At 46.8% G+C, this 24,825-nt stretch overlaps 1 protein-coding gene across 2 annotated transcripts in view; it reads left to right on the forward strand.

The window, feature by feature from the left end:
- The window catches only part of LOC131085121 (transmembrane protein 263-like), a 200,306-nt gene extending 175,481 nt beyond the window's left edge, over positions 1-24,825 (forward strand). For both annotated transcript variants that reach the window (XM_058026960.1, XM_058026959.1), the window contains exon 3: positions 19,974-24,825. In XM_058026960.1, coding sequence (XP_057882943.1) covers positions 19,974-20,260 — 287 coding nt within the window. In that variant the 3' untranslated portion in view covers positions 20,261-24,825. The remainder of the gene's footprint in view (positions 1-19,973) is intronic.

Consider the following 24,825-nt stretch of genomic DNA (forward strand, 5'->3'; position numbering starts at 1 on the left):
ATCAATGTTGTTGATAAGCATTTCCACATGCCTTTTGTTATGGTAGCAAGGCTGTGAGTGATCTGAGAGTATTACTACCATTGCTGTATTTTAGAGTTGCATCCTGCAGTCTCTGATGAGTGCTGTAGTCACAATGCCGTGCTGCCCTCAAGAATTTCAACTCAACAAAACAAGTAGAAGTGGAGAAATGAGAGGGAATTAGGGAAGGAAGGTAATTTTGTAGCACAAGGACTGCAAATGCCTCAGATATGGTAACTGCAGAAGAAAGCAGCTTCTCTTCCCACCATCCAAAAGCAAACAACAGATACTGTAAGGAGAAAATTGTGAAAGGCCTAGAGCTCAATAGGTTCAAAAATTGAAAAGCAGCAAGAGCTTGGAGGACCAAGAAAGCTGTGCTTGATCTTCTTTGAGTGGTTCTCTCTACCCATGGAGTTGGAACAGGAAGGTTGGCTGGTACTCAGAAAACTGTACTCAGAAAACTCAGTACACTGTCGGGAGAGGACAGTTCCCTCTTCTGTCTTTGCAACCAGACTGATGCAAAAACATCACCTGGGCTTCTTCCCAAAGTCTCCAGTCACACAGACAGGATTCAGTATGTTTGTCAGAGGTTTTGGAGTCCTGGGGAGTAGCAAAATGCAGCTTGTGCCCATACCAGGAGGAGATCACATGCTGATGTCTCAGTTGGTGGAGGCTGGAGCTGGAGGAAAACCAATCCTCTTCCTAGTCTGGAGCAGGTACTTGCCTGGGAGGACTGGCACCATTTCTAGATTCCTGCAGAGATTTTTTGTTGGATATGGACATATGAAAAAAGCCTGATACAAAGCAATTAGAATATTGCCATTACTGAGAGTAATGCTTGGATATTGTACAGCAAAAACTGATGACTACTGGCAAATATAATAGAAATGTAACATTTGTTAACAGTACTGGGAAAAAAACCAAACTGTAACCTAACTACTGGTAACAAGAAGTGTGATATAAACTGAAAGCTCATTACGGGGTTGAGAGAAGAGAGGGGTTAGAGGTTAGAGTACCTTAGTTAATGAAATAATTTCCTATACCCTATCAGTATACTGAAAAGCAAAAGCGATTGTAGATTGTATAAGGCAAGCTGTCCCTTGAGGGAGAAGGCAGTATCATGGCTTTGTCAGTTCTCTCAACACTACCAAACACCACATGCAAGGAAATCAACATTAGACTGCCATGAAGAGAGAGGGAAAGGCTCTAGGGGGACAGTGCAGAATCCATTGTATACATGAGAACTAGAAGTGTTTGGCTTGTTTAATCCAGCAAAACAGAGGCTGAGAGGAGATATGAATGCTCTCTATAAACACATAAGAGGGGCAAACACCAGGGAGGGAGAACTGCAATTTAAACTGAAAGACAACATTGCCACAAGAGGAAATGGGTATAAATGGCCCATGAATAAATTTAGGCTGAAAATTAAGTTTCTAAGCAAAAAATGAGTGTGATATTTAGATATCCAAGTACAAATACTAGGGTAAACAACCTAACTGTTTCTAAAATAGGATCTGGTTACTTTTATAATAACAAAAAAATGTGCTTAGCTGTGGCCCCTCCACTACCATAACCTGATACTGGCAGACTGAAAATTATTATCCTGTGGTTTTTGTATTTGTATATGGGAAGATCAGCCTGAAAAAAGCACTCTCCATGTTTTGTATTTCCAGAGTCAGAGACATCATATGTATAGCTTGTGTGCTTCACTATAATTTCTACTGTTTAATTCGTCATAATTAAAAAGAAGTTCTAAACAAATGAGGGTCTGCCCTCAAAATTATGAATTTAAAGTAAAACTTGTACTTACCTAATTAGCTATGATAGGGTCCTAATTTATGAGAGTAGGCTCTTTTTTTCAAGGCCTAGGACTGCTTCTAACTTGGGAAATGCTTAGATGCAGGTGTTAACAGCTATAATGTCAAGACTCAAATTGTCATTTGTGCACAGTGAAAATTTCCCAGCCTTAACTGCTGCTGATCTTTCACCACCCAAAGCCAGTGACAAGCCTGTTCTCAAGCAACATATATCCTCCCTGCATCAGTGACTCTGAAAGTTGAGAAGTGATCTGTGTGTGGTCTACCTTTCTCTTGTTTGATAGACTGATTTTTTTCCTTCCTTACTGTAGCATTTAAACCAAAGTCTGTGTGTCTCAAAGCAGCAAGCTACTTTAAAAGAAGTAGTTTGCAGTGAAGAAAATTCCTTTATTCACTAGAAGTAACCACACAGTGAACTGCATTGACCAGAATAAAATATGTAAGATTTTGATGTATGATGTACACTTCAATGCATGACAGAAGAATGGATTGAGGGGGATGTTTATGCCAACAAAAGATTTTTGTCTAGACAAACAACATTCATATACTACAGATTTAAGATTTTAAAAGCTACAGGCAGGTAGCATCCTCTATTTTTTCTCTAAACCTTCTTGTTAACAATTTCTTATCCAAGTGGTGTAAGGTAGAAATGAAGGCAGAAGGTTTTAAGGAGGTAGAATGGAGTAAAATTTCAAAACCTTTCCAACATTCCTATTCATTTGCTTTCTAGAATATAGGGTAGTTGAGGGTTAAATGTCTGAGCTGTGGATCTGCAGCCTTTTGCTGGCTGGATTTGCAAAACTGAAGGATTTTTACTTTGATTAACAGGATAATTAATGCTCTATTGTAAGCATAAGCCTCACTGAGCTTTCTAAGTATTAATTTCTTACCTTGACCTCAGAAACTCACCACAATCCTTAATGCTGTACAGACCAGACCTAGGGTGTCTATTTAAAGACCTCCAGTGCCTTTAGCCAGTGTTTCTTTTCTGCCCTGTATTAAGCTCCCCTTTGGCAATGGTGCAATTTCATAGCTCCTAGGTGATTTTATTTCCAGGTTTCTGTCAATCAGCTTAAAAAATTCTCACTGAGATCATTAATGCAGTGAAGTCATGTGAGCCATGAGAGTCAGGGTCAGGAAGCTGTGAGCCTCTCTGTCACCAGGGGACAGAGGAGAGGAGGCTGGTAGCATTTTAATGGGGCAGCTTGGATGCCGCTCCCCTCTGCTGACCCAACACCAGTCCCCATTTCTTTGTCCTCCCATTCCCTCTGCTCCTCCTTTCACACTGGAAATCAATCCCACAAGTGAGTCTAACTTGCAATAAAGTCTTTGTACTTAAGTTGCTGACTCCAGAGAAAAGCTGGATATTGTCATCAGTCATTTTGCCTATACAATATCTCTCAGTAGGCAGATTTTCTGCTGGCAGCATCCACTGTCACTCTTGAATCTTTTTGCAAAGTGCCCATTAGGTAGCTCCAACCTATACACTAAACTTGAGAGAATTCGGAGTTGCACATCAGGAATCTGTGCTGTTCTGAATATCCTGAGTGAGTAACTCTTCATAAGTAACAAACTGATGAACCGTGGTCCTGAACAGGAAAGGTTGGGTGTGGGACCTCTGGTCTGTTAGCTAAGGAGGCTCAGACATGATCTGGGAGATCTCCCAGAAATTAAACAGGTGGCACAGCACAGCTTGTTTAGTGTAAATCAATCAATTTTAAATCAACACTGATTCTGCATTTGCAGGTCTTACATTATAATTAAATGTGAACTTGAAATGCCTGAAAGTTTGCAACCCCTGTTGTGATGCTAAAGTAGTGGGCAACTTCCAAACCTGGGATACATGACATTTCACCCAGGTGGTTACTGCCCTGCTGACCACTCCTGAAAACTTGTGTTTTCTGAGACCAGGAACAGCCCTTCTAGACAGATTTTAGTTTTTCCAGACCCAACAACTGCCTTTTCATTTCCCACTGTTTACGGATGGAAACTTCGGTGTTCCAGAATCTATCATCGTAGTGAAAGCTAATTCCCAGACAAGCTTCAGTTTTCCATGGACAGCCTGGACAGGTTGTGGGGCAGAGGAGGCAGGTGAAGGTAGTAGTGAGTGGACTGCAGTGCTGTGTCTGTGCTGCAGTTCAGTGGTTTTCCTGGCACTCAAGACCAGCTGGACTGAGTACCTAGAAACGCTCCTCCAAACATGCCAGCTCTGTCTTGGTGCACTGCCTCCTGGGAAGCTCTGGTATGTAGAATCCAACCATCCTCTGGGCTTGCCATAAGAATAAATTTGTAAGCAGACTGGTTTTGGCTCTTGCTGTAACAGTCTCTGAAAAGAGCCATTCTTTCTGTCTCTCCTCCACCTCCCTCTCAGAGACATGACCAATGTTTTCCACAAATGGAGAAATTTACAGTTCTCCACATATAGTAGCTCCTGCCAGAAATTTTGTTTTAGTTGCCACAGCAACAACTTAATGGATTTTTAAAGCCCCTGCCACTGGCCCTGCCTATGCCCTGTTTGTTCTTCCTGTGCATTCCCCCAGCACTGTGTGAAGCTGCAGAGGCAGTGACTGAGAGCTCTAATAACCCAGTAATGGATCCAATTATGGCCGTTGGTGCTTCTGTTGAGAATACATGAATAAGTAAATCCATGCATAAGGATGAAAGAGTGTGTTTTTAAAGCTGCCTGAGCAGTCTCAAGGAGTGGTGGCCAGATTGCTTTTGCCAGGCCCTGGTGGAGGATGGCAGCTGAGGACTCAGCTGCCACTCAGCTCCCCTCGGGACAATGCCAGCCCACAGGCTCCCTGGCTGATGGCTCTTGTCTTACAGACATGGCCTCACACCAAAGCATTTGTTTGTGCTTCTTCCAGTTGCACTTCAGATGTCTCTGTGGGGCAGCTGAGTGCTGCTGTGTCTACTGACAGAGCCTCTCCTTTGATAGCAGCCCAAACACTATAAATAGCACTCCATTTTCATTAGTAAGTGTCACTGTGTTCACATGGGTATGAAGGTTGTGGCTGGGAATGGATTGAAAAGGACAGAAGAGGTACTAGCAGACTTTTGCAAGAAAAGTTGCATGCTTTGAGTGCTGCTCGGTAAGTGCAGGATGATCCTTGCATCCTCTCCACACCACCAGAAAATCTGTTTCTTCCTGTATCACTGTGTTTCCTTCACCATCTACTGATAGAAGAGGCATCCATCTTTACCTGGCTGGCACACATGGTGACACATGTATGTGGCCTTCTATCATCCAGCAGTTGATCAGATAGGGAAAAGTGCCCTCTTCTGTTCCCAATCTTCCTTCCTTGTTGCCTTTTCTGAGCTTATGCATGCAGTGGCAGGAGAATGAATGTCTTCTGGACGGTATCTGGCAGATTTTGAAAAGAAGGAGTCTAAAGTATCATCTGTCCCAGAAGAGAGCTGAAGGGACAGATATCTGAGCAGCAGAGGTTGTCTGCAGAAGACCTTTCCACACCTCTCTTTTCCCATTCCTTGCATATCTGTGGTGGCAGGAGGACATGGTCGTACTCCAAGATTCAGGCAGTGAGCTCATCACACCCAAAGTCATTTGTAGGCACCAAGTCCTACTATTATGTATATACAGACATAAATCCTTATGCTTGTTCTAGCTACTCTTCCTATGTCATTGTCCATTTGTCCCAGACCCCAGGGTTGCACAGCTGCACTGCCTGGGTTTATTTTTTCTGGTACTCTCAGTGTGTCTCTGTGTGGATTGAGTCAAACTGACTACCAAGGCCGTAGTGGTAATTCCCCAAAGTCAGGCTTCTGTACTTTATGGGTAGAAGTTGGTGAATCTCTTGAGAAAATTATGTCCTGTAAGACACCTAGTGGCCCCTGTAAGCACAAGGGTGATGGTGTCCCATTAGTGTTCAGAAAGATCTGTGAAAGGGATTCAGCATCAGCATTTTCTGGATTGAAACTACAGTTTTCTGAGGAGTTGTTGGAGGGCTGCTTTACAGATGAACCAGTGAGGAGTAGGCTGGGAAAGGCTAACAATACATCTGTCATTGGGTGTAGATCTGCCTTGGAAACCCGAGATTCCTTCCTATGCATGCTTGTTCTATATGGCCTTTCTTCCTAAAGTGAGGTCTTGCTTTCCTGCCCTTCAGGGACTTGCAGAATTCACCAGCCCTTGTTAAATGTTGGAAGTCTGAAATATTAGGGTAGGAATCACAGTTTGGAAGAGGTCCCTTGTAGTGGTTTGACCCTGCTGGATGCCAGGTGCCCACCAAAGCCACTCTTTCACTCCCCTTCTCAACAGGACAGGAGAGATAAAATATAATGAAAACTCACAAGCTGAGATAAGGATGGGGAAAGATCACTCACTGATTACCATCACAAGCAAAACAGACTCAACATGATGAGATTATTTAATTTATTACAAAGCAAAATCAAAGTAGGATAATGAGAAGTAAAACAAATCTTTAAAACACCCTTCCCTCCATCCCTCCCTCTGTCCCATGCTTAATTTAATTCCCAATTCTCTACCTGCTCCCCCTCAGAGATGCAGGGAGACAGGAATGGGGATTATGGTCAGTTCATCATGTGGTTCCTGTTGCTGTTTCCTCCTTAGGGGAAAGATGCTTCTTCTGCTCCAGTGTGAGGTCTCACGGGCAGGAGAAACTCCTTCAACATGAGTCCTTCCCACAAACCACAGTTCTTCACAAACTGCTCCAGTGTGGGTCCCTTTCCACGAGTTGCAGTCCTTCAAGAGCAGTGTCCAGCCTGGATGTGCCGCAGGGCCGCAGGTCCAGCCAGCAAACCCGCTCCAGCACGGGCTCCTCACTCCCTGGGTGCTCCAGTTCTGCCAGGAGCCCGTCTCAGCCTGGGCTTCCAGCAGGGCACAGCCTCCTTTGGGCATCCACCTGCTCCAGCCTGGGATCCTCTGGGGCTGCAGGAGGATCTCTGCACCCGCTCCATGGGCTGCAGGGACACAGCTGCCCCACCAAAGTCTGCACCACGGACAGCAGGGGAATCTGAGCTTTGGTTCCTGGAGCACCTCCTGCCCCTCCTTCTGCACTGACCCTGGTGCCTGTGCAGTTCTTTCTCTCACATATTCTCAATTCTCTGGCCACAAGTACTTCTGAACAATATTTTTTTTTTTCCTTCTTAAGTGTGTTATCATGGAGGTATTACCACCATTGCTCGTGGGCTTAGCCTTGTCCAGTGGTGGATCCATCTCATACTGGGCTGGCATTGGCTCTGTCAGACATGAGGGATACTTCTGGAAGCCTCTTACAGGAGGCAGCCCTGTAGCACTCCAGCTACCAAAAGCTTGCCATGCAAATCTAGTACATTTCTGAAAGCAGTTTCTGGTCAGTGAGCTCATTCACTTCCAGATCTGCCTACATGATCCAGATCCTAAGTTAAAAGTACTCTGCAAAATGAGATATTCTTTGATATTTGTCTCCCAGACATCAGGGGGATGAGAAGAGAGTTAAAGGGTGGCTCATCTCCTCCTTGCTTAGCTGACACCTCCAGGTACAAGGAGTGATTCTTTTCCCCCCTCTCCTAACCTCACCTGGCTGTGTCACTGGAGAGTTCATTTCTGTTATGCATCATTAATCTGAGTTTCTAATAGCAGTAAAAGACTCTGAACTTGGTTGACAGAGAAGTTAACAACCAGTTTGCCTGAGCCCTAACACTTGATCACTTAGCCTTGGTTATTAACTGCAGGCAAGGACCAGTTTCTGGGAGATAATTGGGGTCATAAACAATAGCAGTGTAATGGAGAGCATGCCCTAGGAGAGGGACTAAACATATTCAGCTGCAAGAAACTTACTGCCTTTGGATGGCATCCAGGTACTGCCATCAGCCAGCTCGGGAATGGGCAGCCAAGTTGTTGCTGTAGGGGAGGAGAGGCCTTTAGTGCTTGGCAGAATGCAGCTGTGCGTGCACAGGATGGCCCCAAGCTGGAGGGATGCTTGAATGCAGCCTCAGGAGGCTTGATAAAAACTTCTTAAACATCAGTCTGGAAGTTGGGGGTTGGAGGCCGAGTGTCTTTTAGTCCATTTCAGAAACAGGACTCAGCATTTAGGAGTAGCAAGTTTTGCAGCCTGGGCTATTTTAGTGATGGCAGTTTGGATTTTCCAAGTTGAAGGTCCCTCTTGGCCTGCTCTTGGGTGCCTTTTACCTCATGGGGAGAATGTGGAGACCTCTCTTGCAACTTGGGCAGCAGAACAGTGGCACCTCGTCTGTGCTAACACCATCCAGAATGAGGTGGAATGTTTGATTCGGGCCCAGGGAGCTCTCTGCCTCTTCCAGATGTGCCAGAGCTCCTGTGAGATGTGTCACCCAGTGGCCACTCTGTGGGCCAGTGCCCTTCCCAGCCCTCTCCTCAGAGAGCACTTGCAGAAGGGCTTCACTGCAGCACCTGGTGCCAGGGCCTCAGTCTGTGACTACTGCTCAATAAATTGAAGAGCAGTGAAATTTTCCTCTTGTGCTGGAGTCTCTGTCAGCGTCTCCTGGTCAGCAGCTTGAGGGGTGGCTGCATTTTCCTCTTGTGCCAGAGTCTCTGGGTTGCCTGCTTGGCACACAGAGAGGAGCCACAGTTTCCTCCTGTGGTGCTGGAGGTGCCAAGGGTGTGCAGTGCCCCTCTTCCTCTGGAGCACCAGGCAGGGCTGGCTGGTTCTCTGGCACTGGCAAGCTTGCCCCCCCTGCTGCCCCTCCCAGCTGCTCTCTGGGGCCAGAGGCTTCCAGCCCCTCCAGCACTTCCTTCTTCTTGCTGGTGGCATCATTCAGGTGCAGGTCAGGAGGTGATTTCCACTTGTGTTCCTGACAGGAGAGCAGGGGATTTGCAGAGGTTGCCTGGCTCCCTCCAGCCAACACCTGCTGAGCTCTGCTTGTGCACAGCAGGCATGAAATGCTAAGTGCAGGGGCTCCTAGGCCATTTAGGCTCTGTGTTGTTGGAAAATTAAGATTCTTCTGCCTGGAATCCCTCAATACAGAGTTAGTTTTGGTAGGGAAAAGCTTTAGAAAAACACCAAGAGCTAGAGGATATTCAAATAGAGAGGTTTTTTGTCTGTAGTTTGTAAAATAAAACTCAGTTTCTGACTACTGAGCCCATTAAGAAACCCTGCTGGGAACACAATATACAGAGGTGTTCTCCAAGCCAAGACAAGGTGGTTTGTTTCAGGGGAAAGCTTGTTGGGACTGGAAGAGAGCTTGATGGGATTTCTGATGTGCCATCAGCCTCTGATTAGATTCATGTCACTCCAGTCCCTCCCTATATGCATCTGATTGGAAACAAAGGGAAGAAAATAAAGGTGCAAACGAGTTTCTGCAACGATTGCACTAGCCAAGCTAGAGGGTGGCATGGTGGGATCTGGAGTTTCAAAAGTTTTATTCTGTCAAGAAGGAGGGTAGCATGTGCTTGCATGGGGACCACAAGCTGAGCTGGAAATCCTTATGTGAAATCTGGGAAGAGCCTGATACATAGATCCTGCAGCTCTGCAGTGTGGTACTTGAAAACATCCTTGGATGCTCCCTCATTTTTAAAGGAATCAATTGTTCTGCACTGTTGCTCCCCTGTGTGTACAGAACTGCAGAAGAAAATTTAGGGGAATCAGTAGAGGAAGGTAATGTTGCTCTTAATTTCCCAATAGTAGAAGCATGACAGCATTGCCAGGCTGGGCTGCATCACAGAATCAAGACAGTAAATGTCTTAACTTGAAGGCCTGAAAGGCTGCTGTAGGTGTGCTGCTGATTTTTTTTTTTTCACATAGCCCTGTTCTGACAGCCAAGTTGGCTTTTCTTGGCTTTGCCTCACAGCAGGTAGATACCATAGAAGGGTAGTGATCCAGAGGGATCTGGGATTCTCCAGCCTTTCAGCCTTCTGCAGCACATCACTATCCCAGTCAGGCATATGGGAAGATTTTCTGCAATTGTTAAAGAAAATGAGAGCAGAAGTATTAGTAATGTTTTTGAAACTGATCATACATTAAATCCCTGCTGGGAACTGGTTTAATCAGACTGAAGGGACATCTTTGAGGGGATTGAGAAGGGAAGGTCTTGCTGAAATGGGTAGGAGATTGTTTGATATTCCCCCTCCTAGTGCAACAGAGATGCACTGCAGAAACTCTTCAGGAGAACTAAAATCAGAATAAGAGAGGGAATTGGGCTTTCTCGCTTCATACACTGTGATTCTACTACTTTATGGTCAACTGGTCTTCTCCACGTAGTGACAGGGGATATCTCAAGCTAGAGTCAAGACTGGCTCAGGATACAGCCAAGAGGCATAGGGGCTCCTCCCTTTCAGACAAAGCACAGCCTGTTTATCAGGCCCTCCCATGGGAGTGCAGGGACTGATCTGTGGCGGCAAGCAGGAGTCTCTCTTATTCCAGATATTCCTCCAACTATATGAAGCACTAATCTTCAAGGGAGGCCTAGTATCCTAGCATTTCTGAGAGCCAGACTGGACCCTGGCTCCATGGCAGTCCTGCCACAGTATCAAATGAGTCCAATTTACCTGCAGCACCAGGGAGAGCCCTTCAGTGAGCACCCGAAAGCCAAGTGTGCACAGCATCCCTGCTGTGCTGTGTTGAAAACTGCCCTGGAAAGAGAAAGGACATGAATATGGAGGGAAGCAAAGGGAACTGTCACACCGTGTTCCTAAGCAGCAGCTCTTTGTCTGTGCAGTGCAGAGGCGAGGTTTGATGTCTCTTTGGGCAGTGTTAGTGCTAGCTCTAATTTATGCATTCCAGGCTGAGATTTCCAGGTGATGGGCTCACTGAGGAAACAGGTAGCGCCAGCTGGCTCTCTCTGAAGTGACAGGGTGAGGGGACACTGAGAGGTTTGGGTGCAGAGCTGGGGGATGATTTTTGCACTGGAATAGATCTAATAGTCTGAGACATGGATGAGTCCCCGTCCTTCTCTGTTCAGCCTGGCTGTGGGGGAGGCATGCTCTGCTTGTTTGCTCCCAGAGGCACCATACCTGCCCACTCATGACTGCAGTGCTCTCCCCTTGTCAGCTGAGATGTGAAACTGAATTTTTGAGACTAGGCCATCAAATACCTTCCTCTAGCAGAATAATAAAGGTCTATCCTGCCTATTCCTGGCATACTTGAGCATGAGCAGGCAAGCATATCTGTACCTCCCCCATAAATCCCCCACTCAGCTGCTTCTGTAGGATGCAGCTTTTAGCTTAGCTGCCTTGGTATCCTTTGGATAGACAGAAAGATCCCTGGATAGCCTCTGGGGTGAATGGGTCATTTCTTTGAGTCAAAGGTCACTTAAAATTTGTGCCTTTGCTTTTTGAGCTGCCATTCATTTTTTCTTCAATTCCTCCATGTCCCTTGGAGAGGAGTAGGGAACACATAATCAGAATAAATGCAGGATTTCTGAATATTTCACTGGTGCCACCCATCCTGCTGAAAAGCATCAGCATCCATTGCTCAACTGCTCCAGGAGTTGAAAGAGGAAATGTCTTGACTTGGATCCTTCCCTACTACCAAGGCAGGATATGTTCCCAACTTTACTAGGAATATTTTTTGATAAATGCTTGGATATCTCAGCTGTATAATGCTCAAGTTACAATCATGTGTTTCCAGAGATTAAACCTTTGATAATATAGTGGCAGAATACACAACATATTCACAGCAGTTTGTGAAAAAATAGAGGAAACTTTTGATGTCTGATCTTGGCAGCCTAGAGCACCTTCCTGTTAGTTAGTCTCACTCCTGTGCTTCTCCCCAAACTGCTGTTGGGACCTAACTTCATGTGCTTTTTTGATAAATTGTGAGTTAGCAATACTGTCATGGGAAGGAGTTTTAGCCTCACTGGACTGAGGAGGCTCAACGGAGCTGCCTTTGTTTAAAATCCACTGGGTAGCACTGGAGCATGGAAGAAAAGTTGTTTCTTACATAAGCTTGGATTATGTTATTTGCTCTCCATTGTTTGTAAGGGCCTCATAGCACCGTGAAAATTACCTTTATTTCTCTATGGATTTTGTCCTTTTTCATTTTACAAATATTGATTTTTTTTTTCTCCTGTGTCTTTATCAGAGCTGAATTAACAAGACTGTTTAACAAGATTCTCTGATTCATTTGTGGTCTTTTTGTGTCAGGTACTATGACAAGCAGCTGAAAGCAGCTCAGTGAAGAATGTGCAACCACTGCTACAGAATTGACAGAGGAGGTGATGTGCCCTGACAAGAGCTGAGCTAGCATGGGTCAAAGAGCAAGCTTAAAAAGATGGTCTCTTCATCCTGGGTGCAAATGCTAGGAAGGGTTATTTGTAACGAATAAATTTTTCTGTTGGAAAGCTCTCCTCCTCAAACCTTTAAAGCTTGAGGCCACTGAAAATCTTTGAGTCTGCTGGATTACTCCTGTTCCACCCACTGATCCCCAAGTGGGCTCAAGAGTCCATATTCATGGCAAGAGGTGATTCCTGTCCTTGTGATCCAGAATCTCAGTGTAGCAGTGATGAGGCTCCAAAAGGAAAAGGAGCTGTTGGTGAAGCTTTATGTGCTCTTTCTTGCCAAGCTTTTAAGCAAGGCACTTAACTGCTCCAAGTGCTTGTAGGTGGAGCAAAAAGTGGAAATTGAAGACAGGCAGGAACATTAAGTTCAAACAAGTCAAGTCTGCTGGCTGCTTTTGATGCTTTTAACACAAGTTCAGGAAAGGTGGAGCCCAGCTGATAGCTCTCCCTTGCTGTTCATGCTTGCCATAATGCACCAGTGCATTTTCTAGCCCAGGGCCCAGAGGGTGGTGAGGGTAGGGAGGAAGCAGTCACCATGCTCAGTTCTTTGCGGCAAGCTGGAATCTCTTGCCTTTCAAGATCATCTTTCCACTCTGTCAGCAGCCTTGAGACATCCTGTAGGCTCTATAGTGACCTGTCTGGCCAGCAGCAAAAGCCTATTTTTGTATCTATTCCACATGGAGAGAGACACTGCAATGGAGATGGAAGGGGAAATGTCCAGATTTCTTTCTTCCTGAAGGGCCAACACCACTGGTAGTTTTGCTCTAGTTTTCTCCTGTGGGCTCATCTTTCTTACAACCATACACCATAGTAAGAGATGATATTTACATCAAATGACACTAGAGTCTTAAACCAGCTGCCTATGGAACGGGTAAATCCTCATCCTTATGCCCTTGTGAGCTGCATCAGAAGGATGGCGAGCTTTGGAGAACTTTGTCCTGGTGTGTGTTTGCTTCTCTCTGAGATGAGAGGCTAAGTATGTCAGTGGGAGCTGGGAGGTTGTTTCTAAGTACCACAAGGCCAACCAGTTAGTGTTCATTAGTTTCCCCTCTGCAAAGGGTGAACTTCTTCCTTTCCCACCTTGCTGGGCTTCGAAGAGCTGGGATTAACTCCTGCCTGCCAGCACACTCCACTGCAGGTCATGCAGGATCCCCAGCATGTTGTCTGGGCAGTCACACCATCCATGGCTGAAACAAGCCAGGAACCTGGAGAGGAAGCAGAGACATAGCTGTCAGCAATAATGCTGAGAACAGAGCTGGGTCTCCAGGCTCCTGCCTCATCCATGTCCTTTCTAGTAGATGATACTACCTGTCTGGCAGCTCAACTTGTGTTTTTCTGGAGCACATAGACCATTACCTCTGGACCATGGGACATCCTGTCTTCAGCTTCATTAGAGACCATCTCTATGCACCAGAGTAGCTGAAGTCTTGTAAGAATCAAAGGGTCCCAGGAAATCCTGGTTGAAAGAGACTCTGGCTGTTCCTGACAAAATGTTATACCTATATAAAAGAGATATTTCTGGATCAAAAAACCCAGTCACCCTCTGTAAACGAATGGCAAAGCAAAGGAACAACTATTTTTCAAGAAACAGAGACCTTTATCAGAGGAGATCCTGGCTCTGGTATTTGGAAGCACTTAGGAAGTGAGTGGGTAAATTTATGCTTCTCCTCCAGTTAGTATCTCTTCTTGCAAAGTGAAACAGTTTTTAAAAAAGTGCAAATTGCTGCTGCTTGGGCCATTGTGTGTGTGTGCGTTTGTGTACACGTGGCTGGCAGTGTCCTTGCGCTGACTCAAGCCTGGCCAAGTCCCTTGACCATGGGTTATTACCTGCTCTGAGGCCAATCTCCCTGAATTCTTTCTTCAGTGAAAGTTTGAAGTTGCCGTGTTTTTACAAAGAGTTTCTGTTTTGGTGACACGAAGCTTCCCAACAGAGAGAGTCAGGAAGCTCCCAACCAACTAAGCCTCACACTTCCAGAGTCAGAGCTTTGGCTGCTTCTCACCCAGGGATCAGCTGAGGAAAACAAGGCACTCCATATCACTGTTCATTTACCCTCCTGAACCCTGTCTCTCTGTGCTTCAAGGTAGATGCTTCAGCAGTTAATACTGCTCCTGGGGCATGTGCAAGGAACAATTAAAGCTCATTGTGCCAGTGAAGAGCCCTGGGGTGAGCTGGGCTGTGGAGACAGCTGCCCCATTTTGCTGTGTGCAGCAGCTTCCTGAACCGTCCTGTTGCAGAGAGACAAGTAGTCTTGCTGATTGCAGAGTTAAAGTTTAAAATTCCAGGGCTAAACTCCATGTGGCATTTCTAGGCTTTTTGCTGGTGGCAGCCATCATGGTTTGCAGCATTTGGTGCCTGGGCAGAGCGGGGCTGGGCAGAGCCCAGCTGCTGAGCCTGCAAAGCCTTTTCCAACAGCTGCAGTATGGGACTGATGGCAGGAGAGAAGCCAGAGTGTTTGAAGAACAAACACTTTGTAGCACTCCCTTTAACATTTTGCCTGTGACACTGCAGGATCTCTATCTTTGATCCAAAAATGACAAAAAGGACATGAACAGCAGTTCCTTCCTCTCAGACATAAATGCTTGTTACAGATGTGACCTGCAAGATTCAGCTAAGCTTTCTCCAGCAGCAGAAAAGGCTTGGAAGAAGGTGGTGTTGGTCATTCTCTGGAGAAGGGTCCTGCTAGGCGATGGACAGTGAGATTTCATTTGTGCCCAGCATCAGAGTGGTCTCTGCCTGCTTCAGCTGCTTGTGCCAGCCAAGGAGTTCATCACCCAAAGGAAGGTCTCAGCTGCAGGATAAACTTGTGTAGCCCCACAATAGCAGGCTGGTGTGCATGGGGATGGGGCAAGTTTTCTTCTCATCTTTGTGATTTGTCTGGAAGTTGGAAACCTGTCCAGAGATAAACTGGAAGTTGTCATTGGTGTCTTCACTGAGAATGGGAACAGGAATCAAATCAGTGCCAGTCATGACGATACAAGTACAATTTCCGTGTTTAAAGCACTGCACTAACTGTACCTAATTAACCTTCGTGACAGCACAGCAATACAAGGAAATAGGGATCATTAACTTCAGTTTTGCTTTACAGAAAGGGAAGAGAAACATCGGTGCCAGCCCCATGCATTTCAAATTGAGGTAGGCTTGAAAAAGTCACAAGGTTAAAAATAACAATAATCCACTTGGGGTTCTCAGAGCATTAAGAGTGCACTTGAATCAAACTTTCAGTTTTTTCTCCAAGAAACATCAGGACTGGAAACTTCTCTCCCATGTATGCTTGTTTGTGACTCAACAACCAAGGCTTTCAGAAAATCACACATTTTCAGTCACAGTGGGGCAGAGGCAATAAAGGTCAGAATGACTTCCTCAGTGTTGCTTAAAAAAGAGCTAGGAAAAGATGGAACTGAACTGTGTGAGTAGTTGACCCTCCACCCCCTGCTTGTTCCTCCAGACCAAACATTATTCTAGGTGAGGGAACCTGCCTAAATCAACCAGTGGCCACTTAGTAGCTGTCAGAGGAGTAATTCAGGTTTGAACTAGTGACCTCACCCCTTCCTCCCACATCTGCTGAGGGACAGACTGATGACATTGACTGTTTTTAGTAGGCCTCTGAGCAGCCTGGCTGCTTTGTCTGGGGCCCAGCAGGAATGGAAAGATGCAAAACTAGTGCTGCTCTCTGACACTGCTTTCCTAGCTTGGGGTTGTTTTTATAAGTCAGTAGGAAAGAGCAATTTGCACAAGTCCTTAAAGTAAAGAGTTCACCCTGCCTGTCGTATCACCTGCTGGCAGGGGCTGATGGAAAGAGTAGTGCCTGTGCAGTTTGTCCTGGGCACCAGCACAGGCTCACATTTTGTCTCTCCAAATGCCTGCAGCACAAAGCCCTGAAAAATGTCATGGCAGCACAGAAAGTTGTATCAGTTATTAACAATCTTACTGCTGCCCATAGATCCATAGATGCTGTTAGGATCAGGTGAGAAGATCTGCCCCGGTGGGCAGGACCGCTGCTCGGGAAGAGAAGCCAGCAGAGAGTGCAGGTGGTGGTGGCCAAGGAGGAGAGTGTGGGGAGGCACCTCTGTTGTGTGGGGTGCCAGCCCCAGGACAGGACACAGGCATTGATACAGGAGAGCCTTTTAATCGACTCTTTTCTCCCACTTATTCTTCTGTTCTGAGCTGCCATGGGGTGAAGTGAAGCTGAACGGACCCGTGAAAAGGCCAGGTCATTGATGGAGGAAAAAGGGCTCTGCAGGTTGTGAAGAGCTTTCATGAGCAGCATGGGCTGCAGCTGGCTCCAGGGAACAGAAGTGTTCCCCTGCTTAGGCAATGTGTCTGTCTCTCTGATTATTTTGTGTATTTCATCTCTGCTGTCTGTCTTGCTCTTAATCTGGACTCCTCTGTGCCAACAAAATGCTTAGCTCGCTCCTTTGTCTGAGAGACTAATTTGCACTGTAAATCTGATGCTTATCTTACATGACAGCTTACTGTGGGGTTTATTGCAGTCCTGAAGACAAACTAACCAGGGGTGGCTTGAAAGCTTTCAATGCATCATCTGGAATATAGAACAAATATGACCCATTTCAGCTTGCCACCAGGTTAGGATGTGGTCCCTTGTGGTTGGGGTCACCAGAGATTTATCTTCTTCTGTTCAAATCTATTCAAACCTGAGCATCTTTGGGTTTTGGTTTGGTTTTTTGTATATTTGGTTGATAGGCTTGGGATTTTTTTGGTGTGGTACATCATCTGCTTTGTGTTGGAGCTGTTAGAATGCTTCTGCAACAGCCTCTCACCCTCCCAGGGCCAGATCTTCCATCCCTTCTGCCTGAAGAGTTCTAAGGACAGTGAGAGTGGCTGCAGACCAGGTGCGGGCAGTGTGCAAGCACTGGTGCTCCAGTGCGCTGCAGCTTTGTTGTCTCTGCCAAGCTTAAGCAGAAAGAACCTTTGTCCTTGCCTTGTCTTCATTAGTGTTTCCTGACACTTTGTCCAGTATATTCTACTCTCTGCTGGCAGAGTAATGTCCTCCCTCAGTCTTGTCTGCAGTTGCCACCTTCTCTCTGGTCCGTAGCTGTCCACCTGCAGGCATTCACATTCCCTATTAGAGATTCTTACACTACTGTAGTTCAGATAGCTGGGCAGCTCCAGAGGCATAAATCTTCCTACAGACAGGTTCCAGGTAGCCTAAGATGCAGTTTTACTGGGGAAGAGCCAGAAGGATTATTGCTGCTTTGATATAGGTCTTGGTTCTGCAGCTGAGCATGCCAGTAGGTGTTTAATGCCCAAAGCTTCTGCATTGCAGTCCTCTGGGACACAAAGGATCTGTTTCCTCACATGGGGAGCAGGAATACAAGACCTGCCATCCTTGAAGAATAGTGATTGTTTGGAGGACCACTCTACCTTTTATCTAGTCCTGCTTTACAGTTGCATGGATTTCTGGACCCCTCAATTCTTCCTGCCCTTGGACTGCAGACAAAACACAGAAAATGGCTGTACTGGATAAGCACTGTGGAGCAGTTGAGGGCTTAGCAGCTAAAGTGGACATGGAGCCAATGGGTCTCAGCAACATTGAGGGAGAGGAGAAAAAGAAAACCTCTTGAGAAACTGTTGAGGAATAGGTAAGGAATAAGTTGTATACTGGGTAGAACTGTACACTGGAAACTCTGTACTGGCCCTTTTCCAGCTCCATATTTCAGTCCATGTTATCAGATAGATGTGCAATTTAAGGCTTATTCCAAGTCATCAGAGCTAGTGAGCATCAGACTCCCTGCCCAAGGGAGACCTCTGTTCAGACTGGGAGAAGCTATGGGGAAAATGTATGAATACAAGAAAACTCCAAACTCTGCAGAATTTTAGCAGAATCCAGGACAAAAATACCTAGGGAAGGATCATCACACCACCTGATTCTGGTTTAAGGTTAGAGTTGAGAGAGTCAAAGAGCCTAGAGCTCCAGGAACACTGCAGCTTGAAAAAGCTGGCACCACTGCCATGGTGATTTCAGCAGGGCCCCAACATTGCTACTCCCACATTTTTCTGATGTGGAGACCCTTGGTGTTGTATTAAGGTTCCTCTTAGGCTAATGGGGAATATTTCAGCCCCTTCTGCTGGGCTGTGATAAGCAGGATCTGGATGCTTTCACAAAAAATTGGAGCCTGATATCACTTTATACAAATACAACAAAACTGCAGTGATTGAACAGGCAGCAATATCCTTCTGTAGTTCTCTCCACCTAACAAGATGCTCCAATGAATAAAGCCATGGGAGCTTCCATCCTTCAGGAAAAGATCTAACAAAACTGTTGGATAACCAAATATGTGCCAGCATCATTCTCAAATAATTGCTATTTAGCTTTTTACAGACCTAACTCATGTTCTGCCTTTTTTTTAACCTTTTTTGTCTGCATTTTTTTGTGATGCTCACTTTGTGAATCATTGATGGGGGGGGGGGAAACAGAGCCTATAAACATTTAGGTTTTCTGCTCCTCTGACAATTTGTTGTCCATCTAAAAATTATTCCCACTTAGCACCATCTGCAGTTGTAGCAGCACAGACATTCACCACTTTGCTGTTTCTGTAACGGAGCTGGAAATACAATATTCATTACCCCAGCTGAAGCTATTTTCTTACACTGTGAGGTCAGAGGCATTATTTCATGCTGGAGAATTAGAAAAATTAACAGGTTGGGTGGACTCGCCACCATTTCACTTTCTGAACTGCATCACCATCCCAGAATGGAAACTTCAATGGATTTGATATCACCTGCCCACCACCTCTGCTTTTGTGGGTGTTGTCACTTGTGTTCAAATACAGAACAAGCTACAGTGGAATAATAAAAGCAGAAAATGAATTCTCACAGTTGGACCTGCAAACCTTCCACACCAGCTCCCCGTGGATTTCAGGGTGAACCCACTTCTTTTTTTTCCTGCCAGGATTGCTTTATTGTGTTTTTCAATTATTAGTAACTCATCTCATGCACAGAACTGGCAGCGAATCAGAAGTCAGACTATCCAAAATACCTTGGCCCATGAACAGAGCTGCTCTTGCTTTGCTGCCTGCACACCACTTTGTTAGCTGATGCAGAGGGAGAGGGTTGTGTGCAGGCCAGCAGGAGAGTTGTCAGGTTTGAATCCCGTGAGAAGCAGTTCAGAGGCAACCCTTTCCCAAGAAGTGGTTGAGCTGTGAACATTATATCTGCAGTGTTGTGGGCAGGTGTGATGGCAGCTTGGGTGGGTATATCATGCTGGCCTTGATCCAGCTGGCACAGGTAAACCAGCAGTGACACAGTGTAGTAACTTAAGCACTGTCTTAACACTATTAAATACATAGCTGGGATCTCTGGAGGGCTTGTACAACCCGAGGTGACGTTTCTGTCACTGTATCTTTACTGCAGTTTGCTATCTCTGCTCACTCAATTACAGCTCTCACAGATAAGTCTGTGCTGTGCCTCCATTCCACATCTAACACGAGCCCAGACCTGCTTCCAAACAGATGCTTCTGAGGACCTGCAGGCCACACAAACATCAGCTGTTGCTGTCTGTAGTTCATGCCTCCTGTGCTGGCATTAGTCTTTGTGATTTACTGGCATTAGCCAACACGCATGGGAGGGGAATTGTATCTCTTGTAAAGTGGGATTTGCTTTGCACTGCAGCACAAAGGCTTGCAAATCTGGGGCTGTAACTGACCTGCCTTTTTCCCTTCTCTGTCACACAGGCAATTCTGTTCCCACTCCTACCCTCTCGAAGTCCTTTCCTGCTATGCCATAGGCCTGGATTGCCTTGGTTTCTCCTTCAGGCACCAAGAGGTCTAGGGCTGCAAGGCAAGGCATTATGCACATGAAAGCATGTGCCATGTGCCAGGACAACCATCCTCAGCCAGAAAGGGTGCCCAGGGAGGTCTCCAGCACGACCACTTCTGACATTCCCTTTCTCTGTCTCCCCACAGATGCCAGCAAGGACCACCCACAGCAGCAGGCAGGAGTCATCTGGAGAGTGACAGGCGGCCTATTCAGTATCACCCGGGGAGCTGTGGGGGCCACACTGGGAGGAGTTGCCTGGGTGGGCAGCAAGAGTCTGGAGCTCACCAAAACAGCTGTGACCAGTGTCCCCGCTGCCGGCGTTGGACTGGTGAAGGGCAGCGTCTCGGCGGTGACCGGCGGCGTCGGAGCTGTGGGCAGCGCGGTCGCCAGCAAAGTCCCTTTCACTGCAAAGAAGAAGGACAAGGCTGACTAATCCCTGTCACGGCTCCCTTCCAAAAGATCAACCTGCCCATACTGTCCCCCTACCCAGCACCTCTTTGAGTTGGAACCAGCCGCTTCAGGGAGGCTCGAGCACCCGAGCAGACTCCGGCTGCAGCCTGCTCAGCACCGCCTGCCTAGCTCAGAGCTCACAGAGCCGCTGTCAATGCCTTTCACTCCCATCACCTGCTGGGAACCATCTTCACTCTGAGGACTTTAAAGGCGCAGTTGTCTCTGTCTTGTAGTTTCCTTCTTCCCTTCTTGTTCTTGTAAGCATGGAGGGATGGGAGAAGGCATCAGGCTCCATCTGCCTGGAGGTGAAGGGAGTAGCAGGGGATGGGGTGGAACTATGCCTAGCTTGAAGTGTGGGTTGTGTATTCAAATTCAACTTCAGCTGGGAAGACAGCCTCTGAAACACCCCTTCCCTCTGGAAGGTGTGTTTGGGAGGTGTGCCTGGCAGAGAACTGCAGAAGTCCCATCGACGCAAAGGAGATATACTGTGAAGAGGGGGAAGCCTCCCTCCTGCCCTGCACCTCTTTTCTTTGCAGGGCCCATCCCCACAAGCTGCTCCCAGTCACTGACTCCCTGGCTGAATTGAACCCTTCAGAGAGGGAACCCTCAAGCTCAGCAGAGCAGCTCTGGGATGATGCCACACCACAGCATGATACATCCCAGACCATCAACTTCTGCACAGATTTTCTTGGTGAGAGGGAGGAATATAAAAGCTGCTGTATGTTCCCATTTGAGGAAGGAGCTGTCAGTGGCACTTGCCAGGCCTCTGTGATATTGCAGTTCAGGCAGTGATGTTCCACAGAGAGACCAGGCCTTTTGTTTGACCCTTAAAGTCCTTCCAGTATCCCATTCTGTAACAAGGGCATTTTGTCTCCTGGCCACACTCACACTCCACAGACGTCACTAGTAACCAGGAGCAAGTGTGTTCCCAAATGCCATCCAAATTCTGCTTCAGGGATGGTGGGGAAGCTGAGAGTCTTGCTCTCCCCATGACTCAGCACCCTGGGAGTGGGGGCCTGGGTGTGAGTGGGCTGCACCATGTTGGAAAACACTTCCCAAGGGGCTGAGCATGCTCCAACAGCAGTTAGCCTGCACAGGGCACCAGCAACTCCTCTTCTGCACGCTGCTCCTGCGGCCCCAGCCCGGCTCCTCTAAAGGACCATGTTGCACTAAATAGCCCACCCATAGTCGTAGTGCCGCAGAAACCCAGACACCTGCATCCATCTGGGAGTCACAGCCATCCTCAGCCTGGCCCCTGATGCTCAGCGGGCCATGTACAGACACATACAAACACAAACATGCACTCACTCACTCCCTCCAAGGTCCCCTGTAATTCTTGGGATGAAGAAAGCCCCAGGCTCCACCATTAACTCTGCAGCTCCTGGCTTTGGCAGGTGATTTGCCTAGGTCTGTAGGTGTTGGATGCATAGGCAAGGGAAGCAGTGCTTGTGCTGTATTTTATAAACACGCGTGTGTGTTAGCGTGCGTGTAAGTCCACAGACGTCTTCAGCCAGGGAATCAAACCTGTGCCACTGCTGCAGAGGAGTTCACACAGTCATCTTTGACACTTCCAGAGTATAGTTTTTATATAGGGTCCTGGTCAAAAGAAAAATCATGTTTTAGAGGATGTTTTGCCCTCTGTTGCCCAAGAGCATAGTTTATTGAAACCAAAGGAATGTGAAAAATCCCCTTTCTCTTGTCTATGCTGTTTGTTTTCTCTCAGCCCTATCTTTTGGACGTTGAAGCCAACTTTCTTGATCTTCATTTCCCCTTGGAGGTCGTTGCACTTCCTGACTGCTCTCTTGTGCTTAGGACTTAGACATCAGGGAATATTTAAGTACAACACACATACACCCCCGCCACCATTTTTGCTGAATGTTCTTGAGCTTGTGATGCAGTTTTCATTCTGACCTTTATTAAATCCACATTTTGGGATGTATGTTGCTGTGTCCCCCTGATAATCATGCTGGTGTTAGTCACTCTCCATACCCTTTGCTAGGTAGCCCCTGCTGTTTGCAGTGGTAAGAAGCTGCTGATCTCCACATTTTGCTACTCTTGACAGTATGAGAAAGGTTTGACTTACATTTTTGTTTCTGAAACGGAAGCAGCATTTGGTAGGTGTGTGCATTTCCTCACTTTGTGTCCTTTGTTCTGGTGAAGGCCAAGTTGACCCTGACATGCCGGTTTTGTCTCTGAAGGCAGCAGCTTCACAGAAAGATCGGGCCTTGATGTGTGCCTGTACTTTGCTGGGATGCTCGTGGCAGTTGTCAAGGCCAGAAGAAGTCCTGTCTGTTCTCCCTTTGTCTCAAACGCTCTGCAAAGCTGGAGGACAGTTTGCACTGCATGGATCTCTGCTCGCTGCTCTCCCTGAGCACAACTCATCTCTTATTCCAGATCACAGACTGCCTCTGAAGTGAGCTCTAGCCCCAAAGCTGAAAGCTGCTTGTGTGTAACTAGCTGTGTTGTCACCAACCCTCTGAGAAAGATAGCTTCTGGCCATTGGGATAGAAGAGTCTTCTTCCTCAATGTCTCTCCAAGGTCTTGGATGGGAGAAGATAGAATGTAAGAACCTTCAGCAGCCAGCCCTGGGTGGCTGGTGGGAGGGTGATTGTGCTTTTGGCTAAATAGTGTCTCTTGCTGGGGAAGGCAGTACATCCTGCCATCCTGCCCAAGCTGTTGTCTGCAGGCCTGTGTGTACACATCAGGTGTGGCAAATGGGATAAGGTGATGTAAGGAAAGCCACTGGGGCCCTGAGGGTTTCCCATCTTTTTATTTCTTCTCTTCTGTGCATCCTTGCAGGAAATAGAGTAAAGCCTATCATTTGTCTGGAACTGCCATTTCCTTGCAGGATGGCCTGGAGAAGAAGAGATGAGCTGGTGAGGAGAACTCACAGCCTAAATCACTGTTCTTACAGCCCAGCTGAAAGGACAGCTCAGGGACCGTGAGTAGCAAGAGATCAAATTAGCAGGCAGGGGTAGAAGATTAAATCTACTCCTAAAACAAGGCCTCACACTGCTAAACAGGCATTCAGGAATAAGTGACTCTCCAGGACTCAAAGGCTTTAAGAAAGTCTGTGCTAGGCCTGCTCAGTTCACCATGGTGACCCAGTCCCAGCCTACTTTTCTGGGCATTTACAGTGCCAGAGCACAGGGAAAACAGGGTCAGTTGTCCCAGTCTAAAAGTAAAGATGCCTTCTGACAGCTTTGGTTGCAGGACAGTGGGATTTGGATTGGATGGGGAAGCTGTTGGCTCTTGTCAGATGCCCTCTCTTTCCTCCTCCCCCACTACAGAGACTCCAGTCACCCAGGCCACCAGTGCAGCCCTTCTCTCACTGCACAGTCATGGTACAAAAACTGTGTTGTGCATAAAGCCCGTGGCTACTGGATGGAGTAGCTTGGCACAAAATAGGAGGGGGTGGCATCAGGGTAGAGGGAAGGGTTAAAGGGAGTTTATACATAGAAGATGAGGAAAGAGTGGTGTGCCAAGAGGACTTGAGGAGTGGGGGAACAAGAAAACAAGGACCGTGGAAAGAATTTGTTTCTTAGGACAGGCTTTGAATCAGAAGATGAGTGCAATGGGGTTTGTCCTAGGGAAGAGCACAGAAAGGGGAGTGAATCAATGTGGGTTTTGGTGTGTGGGGGTGGCACATGCCTGGCTTGTGCACTGCTTCCATAGTAATGATGATTGCTAGCAGTTTCCATTTAGATAGATAGTGGATGGTTGAAGCATCAGATCAGCTCCCTTCTTATCACCCACCCTTCCCAAATCTCCCCCAGGCTTTTGTCATGATCTCCCCATGATGGGGCTGGGTCTCCCCCATGGTGGAGGTGGGATGTGGCCATGTTTGCAGCCCTGTGTCCCACCTTGCCTGGCTGTTCCCTGTGCCTGACAAACATGTCCTGGCTGAAAGGAGACCCACTGGTGCATCCTCTCCTCCCTTGTCCCTGACCTTAGTCTCATTATCCTTTACTTTTTTATCCCTCCCTTAGCTTTTGGTCTTGCCCATGGATAGAGCTCCCCAAAGCTTTTGGTGAGACCGTCATTAAACATCCACTCTCTCAGTGCCTGGGAGGCAGAGGGTGATTGCCCCTGCAGTCCCCCTGCCTGGGAGAGAAGTGCATGTCTTCCACCCCTCTCTGTCTCCTTGTGTTTTGTATGTGGAAAATCTTAACCCGCTTCTTTTTCTCTGGGTTCCCTTGTTGGCTCTTATCCCTGTGGGTGGGTCATTTCCGTGTCTCCATTGCAAAGTCATCCTTGTAAAAACAACAGCATGAGTGGGAATGTGGAGATGGTTAGAGAGAGCCACAGAGCCAGGGCCCAGCTCTGCTCTGTAGGAGCTGAGGAGGCCTTTGGCAACTCAAAACTGTGGCCACACGGTCCTGTGCACAGTGCTGGGCTCCAGAGAACACTTTTGTTCTTTATCATTTCATTGTCTGTAATTGGTTTCCTACTGAATTTGTTTGCTTGGTTTGTTTTGCAGTGTGTTTCTGGGAATATTCTACATCTCTGTATTTTAATTACAGTAAAATTTGAAGATAAAAACCGTGA

This window comes from Melospiza georgiana, chromosome 6 (genome assembly GCF_028018845.1).
Source record: "Melospiza georgiana isolate bMelGeo1 chromosome 6, bMelGeo1.pri, whole genome shotgun sequence".
Lineage (NCBI taxonomy): Eukaryota > Metazoa > Chordata > Aves > Passeriformes > Passerellidae > Melospiza > Melospiza georgiana.